Source organism: Rhineura floridana, chromosome 12 (genome assembly GCF_030035675.1).
Source record: "Rhineura floridana isolate rRhiFlo1 chromosome 12, rRhiFlo1.hap2, whole genome shotgun sequence".
Lineage (NCBI taxonomy): Eukaryota > Metazoa > Chordata > Lepidosauria > Squamata > Rhineuridae > Rhineura > Rhineura floridana.
This window is the reverse complement of record NC_084491.1, coordinates 1,728,065-1,752,532: the sequence shown is the minus strand read 5'-3', so window position 1 is coordinate 1,752,532 and position 24,468 is coordinate 1,728,065. Positions and strand designations below refer to the sequence as shown.

Here is a 24,468-nt window from a genome sequence, read left to right as displayed (position 1 = left end):
AGTCACTGTCCCTAGGCCTGGCCTACATCACAGGGTTGTGTGAGGGTAAAATGGAGAGGGGGGGAAAACATGTACACCACCCTGAGCTCCTTGGAGGAAAGATGCGATATAAATCCAATAAATAAATAAATGAATCTATTCTGTTTCCACCACTAATGGGATAGACAACAAGCTATTCCAGCCCCCCTTCAGAGTCTGAACTTGTACAATACACACCCTCCTAATAATCCAGAAGGTAAAAGCGCTCACAAGAATGTGTGACTGATTCTCACCCAGCCACCAATCCAATAATTTTTCCTTATGGCCCCTCCTGACTGTGGTGTTTCAGCATGAAGAGAAAGCATGAAAGCATGCAGGAGTACGGATGAGGGTGTAGATGCGGAGGCCAATGTACAATCCCTCTAGGACTGTTAATTAGAAGCTCAGGAATACAGTGGCTCCTACCGACAAACCAGTTCGCCATCCATTGCGTCCTGCTCATCTGTGCTGGCAAACGAAACCCGGCCACCAATCACAGCCCCAATGATATAGACAAGCCACGTCAGGCGTCCTGAAACCAGAAGAGCGAGAGTCCTGATCCACAGAAGTGTCTCCCTGAAAAGCTAAGATTAAGGTCCAACTACTGGGGTGGGCAGGATTCCCTAGCAGCTACACTCTGCTCTGAAATACTCAGCCACTCTGCCAGTAAAAAGCTGAAGGAGAGTGAAATCCCACAGCTTTCCTGCCAACCTGTTTCACTGCTCTGTTAGAAGCAGTGGGTTGAAAGAGCAGATTATGGCAGGACTTTAATCACCCCTCCCCGCCAGGTAAGCTTTGACAAACTTGCTGTTCATTTTCCATTAAACACAGTAGTTCCAACCAATATCTAATAGGTTCTAATGTGCCTTTCCTTTTAATTTTTTTGCTAAGCTGGAATTTGCCAGGTATTCAAATATTTTATGGTCCCAAAGTCCTTTACCATTTTCACTGCTCCATTTTTGCAACACACTATGGTTTGTAGCAAACTACACAAGATGTGGCAGCAGCCCAAACTGGACATTCTCCCCGCGCTGAAGTGCTTGCCATGCCTGCCTTGCTGACAAAATCTCAATGTTTCTGAAGGAAAGCAATTTATGTACCATTTTCCAAGGAAGTTTGTTCAAAGTAGCTTACAGTAAAAATGCAAATATGTAAGAGATTAAGCATCACAATCCGAAAAATGAACAGCAATTATAAACTAAGAAAAATGTGCAACGGGGCACATTATTAAAAGTACTCTGGATTGGCTCATGGGTGAAGCAGCAGCACACCATAGCCTTCCCCCCAAAATTTCTTTGCCCTGTTATGCAGCTTTCTGGGCCCTCACCTTCCTGTACAGCTACATCCACAGGGATGGCTGTCGCGCTCTGCAACAGCTCTTGATAGGACTGGGCAGACTGGTCAAACAGCTGCACAAGGAGAGCACAAGTCTTCTCATATTCACAACGCCCAATAGTGGATAGCTGATCTAGCTGCTGCTGAACCAGACCCGTGTCGTCCAATGGATCTTCCAAGCCATCTCTGCACACGGAGGAAGAGAGAGAGATTGCTCATGGAAGATGGATCAAGCTCGTTTCCCAAAGGATGCAACTTAACTCTCCTGCAGGCTGTAAGGAAAGGGCCACTGTTGTGGTTTTTTGTGGCAACCCTCCGGAAAATTACTTAATTGCAGCGTTTTGCGTGGGCAACATCAATATTAGAATTCCTACATTTTAAAACATTAAAAAACAGTTGCAGCAGATAAATACAGTTCTTAAAACACAGCAACCACAAAACCACCCAAATGCAGCCTGGAATAAAAAAGACTGTGTATATGACATACATTTCCTTAGGAAGGATATTCCAGAGATACAAGGCCACCACAGAAGAGGCCCTGCCCTGGTATTTGCCAACCTTTCTCTAGTGGACCAGAGAGCAGCACCCCCAAGGGCAAGTACAAGTGGTACAGGCAGTCTCTCAAATAACATGGTCTCAAACTGCTCAGACAACAAGGGCTTGTGAAGGTCATTCTCCCTCCATACCTTGGGTGCTAACTCTCTTGGCCTCTTTACCTCAATATGATGTGCACAGACTCCAATCTAGAGGTGATGTAAGCTTTGGTGACTTCAGGTGTGTATGTCTCCAGCATGTGTGGCTCTGTGGCTTTGACGTAAGGAACCGATGCTGCCAGCCGCTGCCACAGGCTCAGGAGATAGTGTACGCTGTTTGGAGCAAATTCCCAGTGCTACAGGAATGAAGGGAAGAAAACTGAATGCCACATGCTTGCCAGCACCATCCCACTGGCCTTTGCACAGCATTTGTACTTAACGAAATGGGAACTATTCAAGCAACTAGGCAACATTTGTAAGCAAATATATGCAGGAGAGTGCAGATACATTTGGGCACCTGTACGCTTCTATTTGAGTGCTTTGGGCCTTGAACTTCCTTACTCTTGGGGGCCATCTATTTCAGCATCTGAATACAACAAATGAAGCACCTCCATTCTCATTCCATTTTTGGGAAGTGTTCTTTAAGAAAACTCTGCTGTTCTGGCTGCATCAAGAGAGGAGAGTTTTCAAAGACCAACAGCCATGATAGAAAGCATGCTTGTCCTTGCTCTAGTCTGCATGGTTAAAAGTGTTTTCTACTGTAACGAACTCAAACGCTGTACAGCAAGGAATGCAGCAAGAGAGTTCTGCATGACGTGTGTGTTGATCAGGTGCACAATGTTACTAAAAGATTAATATCTTGTACACCCACAGCAGCTTTGAATGACCAGAATTGCTACCCTGAGTGGTGCCCATCACCTCCCTCTCAAGCTGTGAGCACACTAGTGTTTCCATTGGCCACACCTGGAGGGGGAACAGGTTGATCTGCCAATCAACTGCAAAATCTCTTTGAAGTGAATTAAAAAAACACACTCAAGCTGATCCCACAAGGTTTTACAGTAAAAAGAGGCAGGGTTTGACTAGCCTCATGTGCCCCCACTTTCAGAAAAGAGAGGTGGCGACACACTGGAACAGGCAGAAGAGTGAGTGTGTCTCTACCATCAGTTTCAACATCACTAGGTCAAAGTCTGCAGTGAGATTTGGGTGTTGTCCCCATGCTGCAAAACCTCCCCCTCCTTCACACGCACATTGGGTGCTAAACTTGACCAAACCAAACCGCACAACTTCTCACCTGCAAGCTGGTCACTGTGAAGTTGGCAATGAGGCGGATGACCTCAGGATAGTTTTCTACTTTCACCAGCTCCCCCAGCTGGTAATTGCTTTTGAGACGAGCTAGAAGCCGACAGAACTCATGGTAGTTATTTGGGTCTGACAAGCTCTGAGAAAGAAACAAATGAAGAAATGGGTCACAGCACTAGAACAGGCATCCTCTAACCCCAGATTAGACAAGTCTTCACCAAATGAGGACAATACTTGACCCATTCTGTAAACAGCTTGGCAGTTCTCTGCATGAACAGTACAAAAGTCTTTGCTCACACAGAGGGATACTGGCCATAGCTCATCATTGTGGTATACAATGAATGAGTCTACCAGAAGTCCACGTGACAGCTATCCGCACCTGGTAGTGGCAGCTGACATTAAGTACAATTTGCAAAACACTAATCTGTTCAGGGACAAAATAACGGAGCACCCAAGACCTCTGACTGTATAACGGTGATGTTGTCCAGTTGAGCCAATCTACCACACCGTGTGGAATAGTAATAAAATAATAATACAATTTTATTTCTGAGTCGCCCATCTGGCCGAATGAACGGCCACTCTAGGCGACGTACATCACACAGTAAAATACAATGTAAAAACCAATGCGGACCACAATCAATAATTACTCTAAACACCACCCTTCCAGTTCATAACAGCATTAAAAACTAATCCACCCCCAACCGTTGTAGGCACAGCAACATCACTCAAAACTGTGGTGCACCAAGAATTGTGGGCTTCAAGTATGTGGGCAGTGCTGGGTGAAATTCATGAAACCAGAAATAGGCTGAGCAGAATTTCAGAGGCCCAGCTGGAGAGCAATTGCATCTCCTTACTATCCAGCAGAACAAGCATACATATGCACACTAAGAGACCTCACTTTGCCAGGTTCCAGCCCTTAGTATCACAGATGGCACCATCCACACACAAGAGGAAAACGGAGGAAGCTCAAGATTTTTTAAAAATAGGATTTTTTATAAAGCAGCAGCTGCAGAAAGAGGCTAGGGTAGGGACAACTCCCATGATAACTGAGTATGCTCAACGGGCAGAGGATACGAAAGAACTATAGCGGAAAACTGAAGGAGGATGAACCAGAATGGCTACATGAAGCTGTGAAGAGGACCACTTCACACTGCAACATTTTTTTGCAGGTCCCATTGGTAACATATGCAAGTTTATATAGGTTGCAGAATTCAGCAGAGGCTTGCCAAGAATTCATTGGCACAGAAACCCGGTGCAGAATGTTATTGGCTTCAGTAAAAAGCATGCACACACGTACAGATCTCAATGCTGGGATATTTTCAAGTTATAACCACTTATTTCTTTTCCGTAATTTTGCCTGCCAAACTTAACACCATTTGTGTTGTCAAGTTTTGTGCTTTTACACCCTCTTAAGTTTCGCCCTGGTTGTTAGCTAGTTCAGCAGAGTGTTTTTCCCCCTTGGTGCTCAGCTCCATGGGCCTTTTATCTCCCCATCTCTATTTTCTGTTTTTTCCCCCCAGGACGTGTTTTGGAGTAGCCACTTGCAGTTCAACAAGCACAAGCGGGCCTGATTCCATCTAAAGTTCTCACCTGAGGGTTTTCCAGTATTCGCTTGACTCCATCAACGAGATGAGATAGGAACTTTGCTCTTTCTGCATTGTTAAATAGGGACCTGCGGACAGAAGCAATTTGCACTAGACACGATAAGACCTATAAGGAAGGAGGGTGAATAAAAGGGAGAACCGTAAGTTGTCTGGAAGGAAACAAAAACTAAATACATATAGGCATTCACGTAAGTGCTGTAGTAAAACAACAGAAACAAGCAGGTAACCATTTTTATGGTGGTGTGGGAAGGAGAGAAGAATTTCTTCCTGACTGTCAGGAATGCCACACTCACCAGAGGTGAAAACGTAGGAGGGATGGAATGGTACAGGTCAAAAAACAGCTGTAAGGTTGAGGAATCTAGAAAAGCTGAAAGAAAGAAACAGCACATCAATGGCAGACACCTCAACAACCACATTCCAAACACAACTCTGGCAAAGTGGCTCAACCCAATACTTATGGCAACCTCAGGCCCTAAGCTTTGCTCAGTGAAAAATGTCCCTGTTGGCCTCCCTGGTTTTTAATTACACTGGAGGCCACTCTGCAGCACCAGGGCCCCAATACACATCCCCCCACCTGCTTTTAAAAAGTCTAAAATGGGAGGAATTAGGAGATTCATGAATGGATCTCTCACACCGTATATAGTTTGGCCCAAAATTCACTGTGGAACTACTTACAAGGAAGTTTAGCAAAATTGTCCATAAAGTTTCTGGGTGCTTTGCTATGTATGGGTCTTTTTTTCTTTTTCTTTTTGCACGCAATTATGACTGCTGGTACTAGAAACACAGAGCTTTCAGAATTCAATACAAACATTAAGGAAGTCTGCTGCTGCAGAATGAAAGTAACATGCAGGAGCAAGAGAGTATGACAACAACAAGAAAAGCAGCGCCTTTTGCCACCTGGAAACACTACAACATACTTCTGCTTAAGGAGCCCCCACCCTCGTTCCCATTAAAGGAGGTGGCTGTTCTGGAGAGATTTTTATCTGGCACGAGGCAACCCAAACATTCTAGCCTTGCTAGACGTGTCATCAAATGCTTCCACTAAACCAGCAGTCACCAATTTGGGGTGCTCTAGAAGTTTGGAACTACAACTCCCATTAAGCCCAACAAGCATGGCCATGCTCCTAACACCCCCCCCCCAAAGCATCCTATGTTAGTTAGTTAGTTAGTATGTTTTAATTCTTGATATTTTAACTTATTTTTATACTGCTTAATATGAGGTTTTAATTGTATGTCAGATGTTTTTTACCTGTTGTAAACCGCCCAGAGAGCTTCGGCTATGGGGCGGTATATAAATTGAATGAATGAATGAATAAATAAATATAATCACTGCAGAGCACCCACACCAGTCTTTTCCAACCTGGTGCCCTCTAGATGTTCCAGACTACAACTTCCATCAACCCTAGCAAGGCAATACTTGAACTGGGGACTTGACGACACACTGCTCACACACTGAGACCGGGAAGGGTGTGCACAGCTTACAAAGTCATGTCTGCAACGGACCAAGACAACGAATCACCTGCAAGCCTGGTCCCCTCGCACAGCTACGTTCCCAAGCCTATCAGGTGGGACAAGGCAGGGAGGAAACGCCTTACCTGATCTCCAGCTGGTTGGGATCTGCACTGTGCAGAGATCATCCGACGACTCATCTGTTGATGTACCAATGAAGTCAAAGTTCAGGCAATTGTGTGTGAGCTTGAGAAGCTGCATGAGGAGGCCGTGCTGGCTTTCATCATTCAAGTTCAGGTTTTTCCCTGACGCCTAGGAAAAAGAAGAAAAAGGGAAGAGAATGAAATTCCCCAAAGGTTAACAGACAGACTTCAAGTCAGCTGCCGAGTCTAAAAATAAAGGGACTCCAGTGCGGCAAGATGACATGATTTTATCTCAGGGCTCCCCTACCAGAAAGATCCTGGTTACCCAACCTTCTCGTAGTAAAAAAAGGGATTTCTTCTTTGTGATGGGAGTTGCTTCCCTGAGCCTGACCACTCAAATTTCTGCCTGCTGAAGTTAGCAATGGCATCACCCAATTCAAAGCCTCACCAAACCAATGCTCAGTGACTTAAGGGCCCAACTGCTCTTGAAGGCAGCAGAGTGTCTACAGCTGCCTCAAAACTGGGATGTACTGGGAAGACAAAGCAGGCCGATACAAAGGTATGGGCAACCCAGCTGGTTGCATTCTTCAAACTCCACTTCTCCACTGCTGTCCAAAACCACACAGAATCCTGTGAAAGACCAACGAAGACTAGCAGCTCTTCTGGAATCTTTGCCGCTTCTGTGGTTCCCCTTGCAGGACAAGAGCACAATCTCTTGCCAATATAGCCTAGCTAATTAAAATGATATTTCCTGACACAGAATGTTGCAGAGAGGCAGTTTCAGGGCCCTTAACCTACAGTGATCACTCCTCAGCCAAAAGGTTATCATTTTACTTCCATGGAAAAGCAAAGTGCTATTTGTCCAAAGTTGCAATTTAGTTGTTCTCACATCACCTGTTTTAGTAAATTGCACGAGAGAGTGAAAATATCAAACAAAGACGAATCTCGGAATGAAGAGGCTATTTTCCTGTGCTTGGTCAAAGGGTGTGTAGTGTCTGCCTAGGGAGGGAGGGAGGGAAGGAGGGAGAGAGAGAGAGAGAGAATCATTAAAAGCCAAGTGCCTGTGAAGAGAAAGAGCGCAAGGAATCAAAGAAACCATTCCAATGAAGATAAACAGAAAACAGCAGAGCACCCAACATAATTGCTTTCTGCTGGTGAATTAAACTAAGATGATGCTCTCCTTTTATATTACTCAGCAACAACAATGGTCTCTGCACTGCTGTTAACTTTTCTATTGACCTGCTAATAAAAACATACTAACTGCAGAGAGCATTAATTTAAAAGTCTGCCCAGTTAGTTACAGTGTTTGTTCTGCTGAACAGAACTCTGGTTACCTGAGTCAGTATTTAGCAATACTCGGGTTCTTCTATCTCATGCAGGCAGATCTGCCATGGAGTGTCTATCTTGGCATAAGATGCAGGCTGAGTCACCCAATGCCTGCAAACAGGGGCACATAATCCATCCCGGACCTAGAACCCAGCTGCAAGCAAGGTGCCAGGCTGGCCTTGTCATGTTTGCTTAATTTCTCTTTTAAACAGAATGACAGATGATATGAACATATAATGAAACAGCAACACAAAAAAAATCTGTCAATAAAGTAAGGTAGGCAGCCATGGCAGAGCACTTTAGAAACTGAAGGAAGGCAAGGGTCATGCAGGGACTGGAACACTGTGTTAAAACGGAAAGCCCAACTAAGAGGTGTTGATTTTTTTAGAAGTCTAGGAGCAGATATTATTATTATTATTATTTATTAGGTTTATGTCCTGCCCTTTCTTCCAGCAGGAGCCCAGGGTGGCAGATACTAAACATGGTCTCATCAGGCCTGGCCCAGACTTGCTAGTGCCTGAAGTGGAATAGCCAAATGGCACCCTCCACTGACCCACCCACCCACCCACATTGAGATGGGAGGGCACGATCCAGAAATAAGTTCTCCTGTGCAGGCCTCATGAACTTGCTTTTGTGCCGCTCCCACCCACTTCAGGAGAGAATTGTGCAATCTAGTAGAGCTTCCTCTGGGGATTGGATTTGCCTGTCCTCTACTTCACTGCCCTTCTCAACACCCCAAAGCCACTACCTGAGCTTGCTGAAGCTGAGAAGACTGCAGAGAGCAGGGGAGTTCATTCCTGCTCTGCCACAAGACAGCCTACTTTCTGACACAGTGATAATGCTCCAAGTTTACAGGAAAGGGTGCAATGGGTCAGCCCACAGAACCCCACTACTCCAGACAGCTGGCAACAAGCAGGACGAAGCCAGCAAGCCCTTTGTGCCCAGCTCTCTCGGAAGCAGAAGCACCTGTCATTCCCAGGACTTCCTTCTGTGCTCCTGGCAGCCTGCTGCTGCCACGTCAACACCCAGCCATAAGTGTACAAAGCCAGGGTCAAAATGTGCTTTGCAGATATGCGCCGTCATATAAGTATTCAGCATGTATCCAAATTACAACCAACTTTAGGCGCCACTGCAAGAAAGGCATCCACAGGCTCCCCTCCCCCCACCAAAATTAGGCTTAAAAAGGCATTCTATAGTAACCAATATAACAGGTTGGGGTGTATACTTGGTTGAAGTGTGTATAGTGCCCAAAAGCACTTCTTCTGCTAGTGTGCCCACAGGCCCCAAAAGGCTGGTGACCCCTGAACTAGGATTACCGAAGCTACAGCCGTGTGTGGAACGTGCAAGCCTCATCAAAGGCAGCCGAGACAACACAGGCTGCCATCTTCGCTCCAGAGGAGAGCTTATTTACAGAGTAGGTAAAAATGGGGTTTTATGGTGGCATGGGGAATATGCTGCCTTTTGAGTTTTCCACAGAACTCTTCACCATCACTAAAACAAGACAAAATTTAGTTGAGGATTTCTCCAAAAGCAGAAGCTGTGGGAAGAGAGAAATTCTTTGCAATTCTGTTCTTACAGAAGAAATGGTGAGTCTTGGCTGAGAAAGATCCCTAGATCACCATCGCTTCCCATCAAAAGTACGGCCGTTTGAATCTCTAAAAAAGGGAGAGGTAAGAGTAAAGCCAGACATGGCAAAGACTAATTTTGGGGGGGGCGGGATTTCGTACCACCAAAGCACACAAAATCAGTGCAGAGACACACAGCAGCAGAGAGAGAGATGAATGACTCACTTCACTAAGAAAAGCTGTTGCACTTACTTGATTAATTTCATTTGTTAGCTGAGACAGGATTGTCACTCCTATGATGCAGTGCTCTACACTGTCCTGGAGAAGGAATGGGCAGAATCAGACTGAATTATAAGGGGTGTAGTCAGTAAGTAGCGAGATGACAAACGTCATTGCACACAAACAGATACGATCCTTCAGGCAGAAATGATTATGTACCGTGCATTGATGGTTTCTGGTTTTCAGATTTTATGTACCCTCTGTTATTGTGTTTTATGATTTTAATTTATTGCTGCAAGCCACCTTGAGGGGCAGGATAACAATACTGGCCAGTTGTGTCTCCCAACCACCAACATGCACTTACTTAGGTGGGTACAGGTCAGAATCTAGAGACGTCAGGCTTTCTCCATTTTGGGCTGAACAGGCCTAGAGCCGTCAGTTAAGTCTCTCATTGCACTTTGCAGACAATAGGTTCGTTCATGACTCTTGACAACAGGAAGCCCCACTTGGGAGGGTTTTTCTGTAATTGTCCTCTCCCCTGTTAGACAGGACCTAGTCAGCCTGAGCTTTTTGAGATCAGAGACATGCAGTCTATCCATCTTGCAAGTTTTGATAGATGTTTCCCTCTGCTGCCTTTTTGGGGGGCAAGACCGCAAATGGCCCTGTGCACACAATCCAAGGTGCCACTCCACAAAGGGTTTTCTGAGCCACCCCGCTTCCTTTTTCAGGCTTCACATGTATATCCAGGTTGGGGCTAAAATGCTGGATCACAAACAGAGCTTCTAATTCAGCAGGAGCTGCAGAGGCAACCTCCTCCTCCGCTTTTAATATAAAATCAGTTTAGCTGTCATGTGTTTTGCTTAATGATACCAGGTAACTTTCGATCTATGAGGCAGTTAACATTACAAGCTTAAATTTCCCAGGATTCCCCAAAGAAAACCATTCTCATTAACACCGGCAGACGTTTGTGGAATAAATGTAGTCTTGGTAGCAAATATACAAGCTTTAGCGGCTATTCTTAGAGCAGGAGAATGAAACCTTTTCTATCAAAGAACCTTCCAGGGGCCACGTGCGGGTGGAGAGTGGGGCCAGTATCACATATACACTCCATTTATGTACAAATCAACTATACCACCCCCACCCCCAATTCATGCACATCCATCAACCCGTACATCAGGATCTCTGGAAGGGGAGGTTGAAGAGGCAACGCCAATGTCCAGGCAAGCTTCCATCCCATCTACGCCAACCAAGGAGGCAGCCTTTTTCCTCTCCACTTTACATTTACACACAATGAGCCAGGCTTGTCCAGCAGTCCACTCTGCTCCCTGCCCTCTGGCTAGCCTCCACAATCCCAAAGAGTCAATACCGTTTGGTGATTTTGGTTTACCTTTTTTCTGGCAACTGAAGGGAGAGGTGGGCAGAGCACTGCAAGCTCAACAAAAGCACTGGAGAAGAGTGGATCTCCTCTGATGCTAGTCAAGCACTATCAAAGAACGCCTCCTGAATGGAGCCCACCACATCCTCGGCTAAGGCTTCTTGTCCCTTCTGCTGGGTCACTGGACAATGGTCATGGGGTACCCAGCTCAGAAAGGGATTCTATTCTTCTCTCCCCAGAGCACAGAGTCCAGCTGTCTGGCTCACCCAGCCCCCCCAAATGGCAGCAGCGGCTTCTCAGTCAGCCTCGCAAAATGTTGGAGAAAATCAAGAAGCATCAGAAGCAAATGTGTGGTGCAGAGCCAGTGTAAGGTAATGGTTGGAGTGCTAGACTAGACCTGGGAGACCAGAGGTCAAATCCCAGCTTGGCCATGAAGCCTTGGGCCAGTCAGTCTCTCAGCCTATCTACCTCACAGGGTTGTTGTGAGGATAAAATTGGGAGGGGGAGAACCATGCACGTATGCCACCTTGAGCTCCTTGGAGGAAAGGTGGGATATAAATGTAATAAATAAAATAAAAAATGGAAAAACAGGTTCAATACTCAGACGACTTCTCCTGTATGACCTCCAACCTCAGACATGCAAGAGCTTGAAGGTTCCTTCAAGTTCACCTTCAGGAGAAGCAGGGACTTTTCTGCTGCAGCCCTAGAGCTGTGGGATGTTCTCCCAGAGGAGAGGTGAGGAACCTACGGCCTGCAGGCCAAACGTGACCTTCCATGCCATTTTGGGGAAGCCACACCCACCCACCCTACACCCAATGTCATACATGACACCAAGCGTGGGTTGGATAAGGACGGGGCTTCAGATCAGGAGCTTAAAGTAGGCTTCCAATGGCTCCTATGCTGGAGCAAGGCATATGCCCAGCCACCCATCGGGAGATGGGCAGAAGGAGCACGCCTTGCTCAAGGAAGGGGGACGTGGCTTCCACTCAACAGAAACTGCTTGCCTCTCCCCAGACTAATCCTTGAAGCTTCTCCATGCTGCTCTTTGCAGGCCTCTTCAGGCTCCTCCTTTCAATCTCCAATTTTGGAGGGGAACAAGAACTGCTTTGCAAGATGGATACTTTCCAAAGTGGTCCTTTCCCCCCTCCCCATCCTCCTGCATGCCAGGCTAAATTTGGCCTGTAGGCCATCGATTCCCCCACCCCTTTCGGTCTTTAGTATGGCCGCCTTCCTGAAGGCAAGTTAACATGTTTAGGTTGTTTTTGGTAGTTAAAAGTATTTTATTTTGCTCTATCTGTGATTCATTTGTTTGTTTCCATAGTTATTTTTAAAATGTGTGAGACTTTTAAAAATGTTTGTAAACTGCATTGAAATCTATTTAAAATCTGTAAACAAGGGGTAATCCAATGAAGGTGATTTGTGGGTGATTCAGAACAGATAAAGTGAATTTCTTCTTCAAATTCAACATAATTATGGAATTCACTACTCTGAGATGTGGTGATGGTCAACAACCTGAAAAGGGGATTAGAAAAGGCTATCCATGGTTACTAGTCAGAGTACTACTTGCAGGGTCAGAAGCAGCCTGACCCTAAATACCAGCTGCTGGCTTTTTGCCCTCGTGTCCCGATTGTGGCTTCCCAAAGGTCACTGTGTGGAAAAGGGTAATGTACCAAACTGACCACTAGTCTGGTCCAGCAAGAGTCTTCTGAGGTTCTCATGTGACTGGGGCAGATCAGATTCCAAATATTTGGATCTGCTGCTGTCATAACTGTTTGACTGTGAAACACAGAGTGGTAATGAGAAAAAATGGAAGTGGAAGACCAGCCTATTTCTTCACCAACCTGACGCCCTCCAGCTGTTTTGGAGGGAAATTCCATCCATCCCAGACCATACAGCCATACTGGCTGGAGCCAATAGGAATTACCATCCAATATAGCTGGAGGGCATCAGACTGGTGAAGGCTGTCTAAAGAATCCTATTGGTGAAACCAGTCACTTACGCAAAATGCGACTGGGGTGGGGAGGAGGAAGTGGCCAACCTGTAAAAACCTTGTGACATCAGTGATGACGTTTCTGAAAACATATTCGTCTTTCTGACAGTCAAACCAGCCCAGCTTTGTGATCCTGGCATAAAGCTGAATTAGTGCTTGTGTAACAAAAGTTGCCAGCTTGGGTCTAGTGGCAAGGTAGTTGAGCACGTAGTTTCCTGAAAGACACAGAAACATCCAGATGAAGAACAGCTAAGACAGACACTGCATATTAAGAAAGAAACTGGAAATAAAACACCTGCTGAAACTAACCCTTAAGGCAGCTTACCCCAACTTAGTGCAGCAACACAGACGACAGCAGCTGTGCCTTTTGTTGGGTGTCTAACACTATTGCTTGAGCTTTTTCAGATTTATACCCCACTCTTCCACCAATGGCACCGAAGGCAGCCAACAAAACCAAAGGTTGCCCAGCTTATGTCCAGCTATTATACAATATCAAACCAGGGAATAAGTGGAACATTTACAATAATTTCTACACAGGCATACGCATGCTACTGCGTATGTCAAGCACTGACTCTGTAACATACGTGGATTGTCTTAGGAAAGGAAATCGTGAGGGAAGGACAGATGGCTCTGGAAAAATCAGAACTTCCACGTCTCTCTCACTAGGGAGGAAAGCCCACCATCTACCTAGAGTAACCTCAGAGTAGGTTTTTTAAGGAGAGAGGCAGGATGACACATGCCTAGACAACTACAAAGTGTTCTCTAGGTAAGGATGCCTTTGAAAAGTGCTCAGAAATGGCCCAGAATGCCATGGCCAGGCAGCTGAGAGGGGCTGCCTATATGGAGCACATGAGGCCCTCATTGAAACCGCTGCACTGGGACCAGGATTTCTGAAGGAGCACCTCTTCCTGTATGACCCTGCCCGTCTACCGAGAGGAGGGTCAGAGGCCCTTCTGTGTGTCCCCAGAAACACACCTGGTGGGACTAGGCAGAGCTGCTGCTTGCAGGGGCGTCACTACCAGGGTGCGGAGGGTGCAGCCCGCACCCAGGTGTCACCATGACGGGGGTGACACCCAGAGCCGCCCCGCCCCGCGCCATTGCCCGGCAAGGCTGCTCCAACTCCTCCTCGGAGGCGGGCGAGACCAGGAGCAGCGTCGGCAGGGTGAGGGAGGCGCGCCGGCGTTCCCAGGCCTTCTCCGGCGTGCGCCGTCCCAGGGGCATGGATGGGTTGCTGGAACTGAGTGCGCACGCATGTGCAAGCCCAGCCACCTCATCCATGCCCCTGGGAGGGCGCACACCGGAGGTCCACACCCCCCCTAGTAACGCCGCTGGCTGCTTGGCTGCTCTGAAACTCCCTCACAAGGGAAGCTCATCTTGCCCTCACCGGTGGCCTTCCACAGGATGACCATAATTTTCCTGTTAGGAAAGTTCTGGGTCCATAAACAGCTGCTCCCTTTTTGAAGTACTTAATTGTTGTGGTTAAATTATTTTTGAATGGCTGCTTGTGTTTTCATCTCCCCCTCCCCATGCTACTTTAGCATTTTATGTGTGGCTTGTTATATTTATTGAAAACAATTTAAACAAACAGTTTGACAAGCAATTGTTTCATCTTATGTTAGCAGGTTGCACTGGGCTTCTTGAGGAAAGACAAGATAAAAATGTTTAAATAATAAATATGTAATAAGACGAAGCCATCTCATTCCTCTCTTCACACTATGAGCAACTTTTACAAAACATGCTGGATGCAATTGTAGTTTTGACAAAATGTGTCCTGAAGAATTGAGATGGAAAAATTAAAAGTCACAGCTTGGCAGTATGGTGATTAAACACCTTGCCAGTAAATGACAGGGTAGTCATTTGAACTGCTGAAGGCAGAAAGGAATGGAACACTCTTAATACTATATAAAAAAAAGGTTGTTGGTCCATAAGAAAAAAAAAAAAACACCCCAAAACCAAATCCACAGTTGGGCAACACCATTATTGAGTCCAGCCAAAGCGCGACAAGAATATGGCAAGCTTTCAAGTTCTCCAGAACTCTTCTTCAGGTAAGATGTTAGAGGGATTGGGGGGAGGGGGGATGAAAAGGGAAAGAGTATAAAGTTAGGCTGATGTTGAAGCCACAATGTCAGCTTACAGATTCATTTGAAAATGGAAACTGCAGGCTGAGGAAGTCTCTCCCAAATCCTACAAATATCAGGTTATGCACCTAAGATTTGGGGATGATGCAATACTGACTGACCCCCATCTCTGAGACATTAAAGTCTAGATGTTCTGCTCAGGAACCTGTGTGTTTCATTTAAGGTTTGGGGTGGGTCATCTGCAGCTCTCCAGATGTTACTGAACAAAAAAATTCCCATTGTCCCTGGCCACTGACCATTCTGGCTAGGGCTCATGGAAACTGGAGCCCAACAACATCTTGAGGACCACAGGTTCCCCACCACTAAATTTAAGGTTTGGGATAGATCTGGGTTACAAGACAGACTTCAATTTCTCAGAGATGGGGAGCAGCCTTTGTTTGGAGAATGTGGATTTTGTGGAGTTCTCTTAACACTACAGGCATCTTTTAAGCTCCTCAAGTAATTGATCTTGATCCTGGGCAGGCTGTGTCTCACCCACCAAGGCTCTCTTTCAACTTACGTATGTCTATTCGCTGTTCCAAGGGCAAAGGGTTGCTTGTGCGTGACACCAGTTTCGTAAGGCATGTAGCTGCCAATAACTGGGAGTAAGACGACTGGAAAACACAAAGAAGGTAAATGGTTAAACTGGAAGCAAAAATCGGGAAAAGGTGAAACCTTCCAAGTGATTGTCAAAGGTCATGGATGTAATTATGTTCACAGCTCTTGGTGAGGGTGAAGGGTCTGATCCTCAAATACTTTCACAGGAAAGACTGTGGTACATATTGGAGGAAAGAGTGCACAGGAGTGGAGGGCTTTACCACAGGAGGGGTTCTAGGCTAGTAACTGTGGAAGTCTAATGAACGTGACTGAATTTCTATACTGGCTTGCAAAGAACACATGTTTGCAATGAATCATATGAATTGTGATATTATTCAAGCAGATCCTAGAGTGGACCACATTAATTCTGAAATACATTTTTCTTTATAGTGCTTTAGAAGTATTTTAAATAGAGAGCCTTACTAAAATCCTTCTGCTGAGCTCTGGTACCTGGGGTTCAGACTGCACAAATAGTTCAAGCTGGTCTCCAACTAACTTGTTCTGTCAGGACAAGGATTTCCACTTGCACAACAGACCCTCCCTCCTCCTCTCACCATACATGCCCTACACTCTCCCCAGATCTGCTCCAGAGGGTTGGCGGAACCTCCAAAAAGAGATTTAGGATGCATGTGGGGGTAGAAGAGGGGGAAAGTTCCGCTGCAGAAACAGAAATCCTTGCACTAATGGAACGATTTAGCTGGATACCGCTTTCAGATAGGTCAACTTTCAGTTCAAACATCTTTTTATTAAAGAATGACAGAAAAGCATGGCTTAATCTTGATGGAGGATTGTGTAACGGGGCAGGGGGTTGAGCCTTATGGTACCTTTCAGCCCAAAAATTCTATAGGAAAGGGGAGTTAGTAATTCAGTCACAACATGAATGACAGCAGTAATGAAAAGGAACAGTTTATAAAATGAGGTAAAATTAAGGAAAACTTAAAAGTAGCAAGAAATCATTTGTCGTAGCATTATGTTGTTATATGGATATAAAAAAATATCACACTTAGCACTCCAGTTTTTGCACAATTATTTGCTATTATTTCTATAATTACCTTAAAACTTGCATGTTTGCAAGCCCTCATCAAGATAAATATTCTAATAGAATTCACTGACAATATTTCAATGGAGAAATGCATTGGAGTGAGGCAGGGGTGAAGCCAAATCTGGAACTGACTCACCCTATGCGGGCCATTTTTGACAGGAGTCAGGGCCGCTAACCTGTCAATCACCTTACATTCAAAATTCAAGCAATGGGAACAGGCACAGAATTACGTTTTAGTGTGACAGATCCACAATGCTGAGTCTGGAGATAAGCCTTTGTTTGCTGTCTTTTAAAGAACAGTCAACACTGATCTTCATGCTTTGATACGTAGCACTAAGATGAGAGATCTCTTATCAGTACTTGATGCTGAGAGTGGATGTAACAGAACTCTGCACCTAACATTAAATGATGTCAGGTGGACATTGTTTGACCAAAATGGCCTGGTGGGCCAAATTCAGAAGCCTGGCCAATTAGGTCCACATGCTGGAAGTTCACCACCACTGGAGTGGCATTCTTTGACATTAAATCTCTAGGCTAAAGCAAAATTGTCAAAGCTGCCTGGCCTTTAGTGAAGCAATGTCAGTATAACAAGGTCCAGCTGAATAACCAAGAGAGCAAAGCATCTTGCTGCATACACACACAACTTGCACAGGAACATAGAAATACCCATACTGTTTGTAAGCACGCTAGCAACTAAGATGTTGTTTGCCATCTCTAGCCAACTGCTACTCTTCCCCATACAACTAAGAGCAAAACTGCAAGGAAAGATTCTGTGCCACTTGGTTCCACCTTAACATACCATAGCCTGCATTTATCCACCATTCCTTAGTAAAGTTACGTAATCAAAGTTAGGCTGAAATACCACATTATTACAGCCAAATGTTGGGCAGGAAGGCATTTTTGCTGTGAGCAGAACTGAGGGGAGGACTTAACCATTCCTCTTCCCCTGATCATCATCCTTGCTCCCCAATATTCTGGACCTGTGTTTACTTTTCAAACATGACTCTGCAACTCAGTGTAGAAAAGCGTCAGTGAGGGATGTTTCAGAGGAAGAGCAGCTAACCTCTTCTCTTCCGCAAAGCTCTCCATTCTGAAAAAGAGCTATCTGGCTAATATCAAAGACATGCATAGCTTGGCCCTTAAGACACTGAGATCATCTTTGCAAGGAAACGGAGGACTAGGCTACAGACCTATTCTGTGCCCATTTTATTTAGGTGAGAAAGGGCCAAGATGTTCCATGTAAATTACTCCAAAAGAGAACAGACAGAAGGAAACACAATGGTGACTACTTATCAGTTCATGGCTATAACCAGAATACATAATAGACCTGCAGGGCCGCCATAATTTCTCTACCAAGTCATGAGCACAGGCCCTCAAATACCCAGAGAACACCCAGGTGATCTGAAAGTAGCAAGTTTGTCTGCCTACGTACACTCCCTCTTTCAAGGAGAAGCTGGCACTTGTTCAAGCAGTCCGGGCTATTGGTAAACTCAACCAAGGCTTTCTCTGCCTGGAGCCGGGTCGTGGTGTCAGTTGTCTCGTACAGCTGCTTGCACAGGTTCTCTAGCTGGGCTAGACTCTGCAACAAACCAAAGAGGAAAACTTGGTTACTTTTTTTTGTAGGGCTTTTGTTTCTGGACCATCTTATTATGGGCACTTCCTAGGAAAAGCAGAGGTCTAGCCATGCCAATGGGGAAGCTAAACAATTTTCTGCCATCATTATTTACAAACTCTGAGACACGCTGACTTTCTCCTTGAAAAAACCCTACTACCATATACTGAAAGAACTGTGGTGCCACCTTCTATGAGGCTAACACCAGAATTCCATCCTCCAATTCCAACCCTTCAGATGTCACAGCAAGTTACAGGGCACCCTGGAAGAAACTATTTTCAATCTTGAATAGCAAAGGGGCACTTCTATATACCATAATCTCAGTCTCCATCCTGAGATTGCCTTCAATTCACTGGGCTCCTTTATGTATTACTATCAATCCAGTTTGTAGGCCTGAACACTTTAACCTGAATAAGCCGAAGTATTTAGTTTGTATAAGTTGTTACAAAGTTATAGAAACATGCATAGCTGTTTTTGTTCTTGTTCTAATAGTTTACAGCATTTGACCATCTTTAGACAGCTATTTACATTTAAGAAAGGAACTGGCAATGCCCTCAACATGCTTCTCTTTTCCTCGTTTGCTGTGGACCAGTTTCATTAACCAAAGTCTGTATGTACACTTCCAAAAACCTAATCCACTTTACATTGACCAACCAACTTTATGCCCACAAGGAAAATCAGTCATCTCAGATACCCTAAAATGACCAACCTGGAATGCAAGAGAACTTCAAAACTACTTGACTGAGCATATGAGCATACCTAGCACTTCAATGTTTGTTCTATTTAATGACAACAGCGCAAAGTATGATTGGTAAATAATTTTATATTGGGTTGTCTTCAAGAGGAAAAACCCCCACAAGGTTTGTATATATCTATATACACACCAGCTTTTGAGTCCATTTCATTCTACAAAAGCTATCCTCATTATTTGGTTCCATTTCATACCATAACAGTGATCCCCACTAGTCTGTCAATTAAAAAGTCTTCGTGTTTTACAAAATGTCCCTAATTCACTAAGTTGCATACCATACATTTATTTCTGAAAGTGCTGGATTTAAAGGACTGAAAGCTAGAGGATGAAACACCTAGTGCCTGTATTGATTGGGGTTCTATGCAGATGTCAAACAGTCTTGGTTCCAGTACTATTCAGCATCAATGACTCAGTGCAGGACTGGAAAAATCCCTTGTGCCGTGCCTATATATTTTGCACCGACACCTCCAAAAATGGCATATTTAGCAGGCCTGAAGCGGCCACGCTGAAGAAGATTTTGAGGAATGAACAACTCAGAAGGCCAATCCCTCACATAGGTAAGGAAGGCCAGAGAACCTTCAAGACTGCATGCGCTTCAATGCTGATGCTCCACACAGACAGTAGGATGAACTATTATTCTGGAACTGCACGAGCCATGAGCTGAGAGCACCAGCCAAAAGTCAGGTCTAGAAGCAGAGCAAGACATGGAAGAAAAAAACAAGACAGGAGGAGAGGGACTGTGTGGACACCGCCACAAGCCAGTAAAAAAGCTAGGAAGGGTTTCAAACGGTATGGTCAGTGGATATAAAATATAAAAGAAGAGGGAGAGGGCAGAGGAGAATGAACGGCTCTCCAGCCCTGGAGGCGTTCAAGAGGCAGCTGGACAGCCACCTGTCCAGCATGCTTTAATTTGGATTGCTGCACTGTGCAGGGGATTGGACTCACTGGCCTTATAGGCTCCTGTTGACTATATGATAAGGACAAAGCTGAGGAATGGGAACCAAGACTTTATTTTTTTATTTTTTTAAATTATTAGATATATATCCCTCCTTTCCTCCCAGTAGGAGCCCAGGGTGGCATGGGCAGGGCCTCACACTAGGTGGTGAGATGATGGTGTCTGAGAGCACAGAGCACAGCCAGCATGGACAGAGTGGAAAGCTAAGAGGATGCTGCAACCTCATCCTGGCCTAGGAAGCAAGCAGACGTCACAATGGGCCAAGTAGCAACAAACACAGTTCCAGATGGCAAAGAACCAGTGGGGAAGGCACAACTGGGGACTTGAAGGCAAAGGGCAGGTGGTGTTAGCCCAGCCCAGCTTCTTGAAGATTTTTTGTATTTTTGTTAGTTGAATAAACCTATAAGCTACTAAACCCCCATAATTTAATGCATCCATCATTTGGGGTGGGGTGGGGAGGGTTCTAGGGAAGAAGAAGAAGATAGGGAACTTTCTAAAGGATTTTCAGGATGCCTTTTAGGCATAGCGCTCACAATGCAGCTAACATACATACATTCTAAAATAAACTATAGTTCTAAAAACATTTCCAACACAGTGTAAAACAATTTGAAGCAGCAGCTTAATGCTAGATGGGCAGATCACACCATAAACCCAATGAAACAAAGCAAGCAAGCTGTGATGTGGCACACACCCAAAACTCAGTATATGGCCATTTTAAAAGACTGATTCATTTAAGCACTCTCAAAGAGATTATTTGGGATGGCTATTTTCCTTCCCAAATGACAGATTGCAGAACACTGGTTCAACCCCCTTAGCGCTCCATTGTGGGTATGCTCTCCCCAGCAATAAAACATTAGAGATCCTCTTGCTCAGACTTGTCAAATGCTCATTTCCCAACTGCCAGCCAAGGAAGGCATATGGTTGGGCAAGCCAAGGGTGGGGATTATTCCTTACCGTGGCTGGCCAATATCAGGTTTTTGAACCAAGATAAAAGTAGTATTGAGCACAGCGGCTATGCAGCAAAGAGCCCTGTGCATACTAGATAAGGACTAAAGCATGAGACAGCGAGCAGGGGAGCACCAAAACACTAGCTGAATTTTTTCCAAAATAAATATCCCAGAACAAGATGTACCAACTACTCCTTCTCCTCTTACGTTACAGAATCTGCCCCATGCAATAATTTTCCCACAGGAAGTGCCATACTCAAAATGTCTTACAGAGGGCAGCAATTGATTCTTGTGGAAGAGCCAGGAACGGAACTACTAGTAAATAATGTCTTGGGGTTGATGCACCTCCAAGGTTGCTTCTTTGAAAGGGCTGCGTAGAATGTCAAGGAAACTCTATTTCTAGGTTCAAAGTTATATAAAACCAGACACACACCCATTAACATTTAACTTAAATGACGATGGTCTCCATGCTAAATATTGATGGATAAATGTTCCTGAGCCAGTGTGGCGTAGTGGTTAAGGTGTTGGACTACGACCTGGGAGACCAGGGTTCGAATCCCCACAAAGCCATGAAGCTCACTGGGTGACCTTGGGCCAGTCACTGCCTCTCAGTCTCATGAAAACCCTGTTCATAGGGTTGCCATAAGTTGGAATCGACTTGAAGGCAGTACATTTACATTTAACCCGCCTTAGGACCTTATGGTGAAGAACAGGTGAGAAACAAAGGGCTGTATTCAACAAAGTCCTACCTGGAGTAGAACCTGGAGTAGTATTACCCCAAAATAATGAACTGTAAAAATGTTTCAAGCATACATACCCAAGGTGAGTACGGGCGAGTAGACCCAATCAGCTTCACAGACCTTTCAGTCCAATGCTGATAGAATCTTTTAAAAGTAAAGTAAGACAGATTGCTTATCTTCAAGTAATCTGTGCAGTCACACACATGGATTCTGTGCCTCTGCTGAGCAACATTCAGAACCTTCTAGAGCTGGATAATGAAAAAACTCTTTCACAGGAGTCCCATCCCAGCCCTCAAGCACAGGTGACCCCTTGAAGACCTACAGTTACAGGTAATAGTCTGTCTTCTTCATATTCTCTGTGAAGTCAAGTAGGAACTCTCTTATCTGGAGGTGAGGAAGGTGACCTGGTGCAACCACCAAGCTCAGCCTGTCAGTAGGATGCACCCACTCAAGTTTGAACAGTCAATGCAAAATGTTTTAGAAATATTGAAAGCTGTGACCAAATGGGAACATAGCACAGTTTGGGAATAGATACCCCTTCCCCCTGCAGCTTAAGAAATGTCATGGAAAATGCAACAGCTGTTGTTGAGTGAGCTTAGATCTTAGAGCTCTGGCCCTCATAACAAATGAACACGCAAGGGTTGATGTAGAACACAGCTGTTCTATCAGTATAAAATATTGGGTTCAGACACACATCCAGCACATGCAATATGCTCCAAGTTCACAAGGTTTGGGCATAACCCTGGGAGGATGTCCCAGTTCATATGGAATACCTGAATTACCTTATGTAGAAAAGACAAGTCTGGCTTCTGCACTGCTTTATCCTATGAAGAGCCAAGAGCTGATTGTTCAAAGGGTTTTGATATCAGTCGAGCCAAAGCAACAGAGATACTCCAGGAAGGAGGAGGAGGCAGTAAAACAGGAGAGTAAAGTTTTAACAAGCTTCTTAACCAAGGGGTGTGAATAAAGAGTCCATCTGCCAACACTCACAAAAGTGGAGAAAGTTGCAAGATAAAGAAAGGATAGCTAATCCACCCAGCCAGAATGAGGTGAGGAAGTGCAAAACTTCCAGACAGTGAATAGGACCACAGAGTTAAGCTCATTATTTGCTGCATGCATTTTTTGGAGTATAAGAGTACAAGTAGGAGGCCCTCAGCAATGGTTTGTGTGCCACTTCCAGAACTTCCATTGCTTCAAATGAGACACATGGTAGAGCGTCAGTTCTATCCTACTATTAGCTTCAAGATGAGGACAATGGAGTGGGAAATGTGATCTTGATCAGAAGAGAAGATCCAAATTGTCTGGAAAACTGCAAAAGTTCCATTGAGAGAGCAGGTGGAAGATCATGTACTATGGTTGCTTTGGCCACCAGAGGATGAAAAGAATGAGCCTCATCTTATCTGACCTTATATTGGTTGCTGTCCACATAATTAGCATGCTCATAGAGACACCTGTCCAACTGCAAAACTGCTGCCACTGCCTATTTGTGAAGGTGGAAAACACATCTATCTGGGGTGCTCCTCAGAAGCAAAATGTACGTTGGGACTATCCAGCCAGGTAGGGCCCACTTGTGGGAGCAGGCAATCCACCCCTGCAAGGTGACCAACCAAAGGAGTTATGCCATTCGGTACTGTTGGCAGGCTGCTAGCTACAAGAGGTTGGGAGAACTCCACTCAAGTACAACCTTTACAATTTTTAAAATGGCTTCACTATGGTTTCCATTGCAAGACAGGGAGACTAGCAGCATCACAGTTGTATGAATAACCTCAGTGGAAGTGATGTCACAAGTGTTGTGCAGAGGATATAGTTTGGGAGATCCAATCAGCCATCATTACAAGAGGGCGTCCCCTCAGGAAATGTGCCCGTTGTTCAAATCTAAATGTAATCAGAGTAGCTGAAAAGTGAAGATTCCCCACTTGTCTCTACAGAAGAAAACCCACAAAGTGCAAAGATACACTACGGTACAATAAAGGCAAGACTGTCCAGAAATGACACCCTCCTATACCTAGTCAATCTTGTAATTTGCTTCGAAGCTTTTGCTTCTGAGGCTTCAGGCTTCTGAGGCAAAAATGATTCCTCAGCTCCACTCTTGCTGAACACCACCTTGCTTGCTGAATCACTTTGCACAGGACATGGGGTCTGGCTCTGTTATCTTCCCCGGCTTTTCCTTCACTACCTCCGGTTCTTATATGCCAGTGCTAGAAGCCTCAGAGACAAGATGAGCAAGCTGGAGTGCTTGGTCTTAGAGGACAGCATTGACATAGTGGGCATAACGGAGTCTGGTGGAGTGGAGAGAACCAGTGGGGCATGGTTGTCTCTAAATACAAAACTCTACAGGAGGTGTTGGTCACTTTTTATGTCGAAGGGAGTACTGAGCGCAGCAAGCTAGAAATCCCAAAAGGGGCAGACTCCTGTACAAAACCATTGTGCGTGGTAATACCCAGCCCCAAGAGTGATTTAGTACTGGGGACGTGCTACCACCCCCCTGATAAAAATGCTCAGAGAGATCTTCAGATGGAGAATGAAATCAAGGAAGCAGCCAAGAGAGGAAATGTTGTAGTAATGGATGACTACCTTCACACAGACTGGCTACACAGGTGTTCCAGTCATGACAAAGATGTAAAATTTCTAGGCACCCTAAATGACTGTTCCCTAGAACAAATTATCATGGAACCAACCAGAGGGATGGCAACTCTGGAATTAATCTTAAGTAGTGCCCAGCACCTGGTGTAAGATGTAGGTACTGTCGAGCCAATCGGGAGCAGTGACCATGATGCTAAATTAAACACACATGTTGGCCAATTGCCAAGAAAACCCAATATGGTCACAAATGAGGGGATTGGTAAAAAGT

General features: G+C 45.0%; 1 protein-coding gene across 1 annotated transcript in view; it reads right to left on the bottom strand.

The window, feature by feature from the left end:
* Window positions 1-24,468, bottom strand: part of XPO7 (exportin 7) — a 65,000-nt gene that overhangs the window by 20,240 nt on the left and 20,292 nt on the right. Inside the window, exons 2-13 of the mRNA XM_061593212.1 lie at window positions 18,045-18,191; window positions 15,494-15,587; window positions 12,905-13,071; window positions 9,525-9,590; window positions 7,276-7,380; window positions 6,385-6,550; window positions 5,083-5,156; window positions 4,776-4,895; window positions 3,178-3,324; window positions 2,070-2,242; window positions 1,346-1,539; window positions 445-550 (exon numbers count right to left, since the gene is read on the bottom strand). Of these exons, the coding sequence (XP_061449196.1) occupies window positions 445-550; window positions 1,346-1,539; window positions 2,070-2,242; window positions 3,178-3,324; window positions 4,776-4,895; window positions 5,083-5,156; window positions 6,385-6,550; window positions 7,276-7,380; window positions 9,525-9,590; window positions 12,905-13,071; window positions 15,494-15,587; window positions 18,045-18,191 (1,559 nt within the window). The remainder of the gene's footprint in view (window positions 1-444; window positions 551-1,345; window positions 1,540-2,069; window positions 2,243-3,177; window positions 3,325-4,775; window positions 4,896-5,082; window positions 5,157-6,384; window positions 6,551-7,275; window positions 7,381-9,524; window positions 9,591-12,904; window positions 13,072-15,493; window positions 15,588-18,044; window positions 18,192-24,468) is intronic.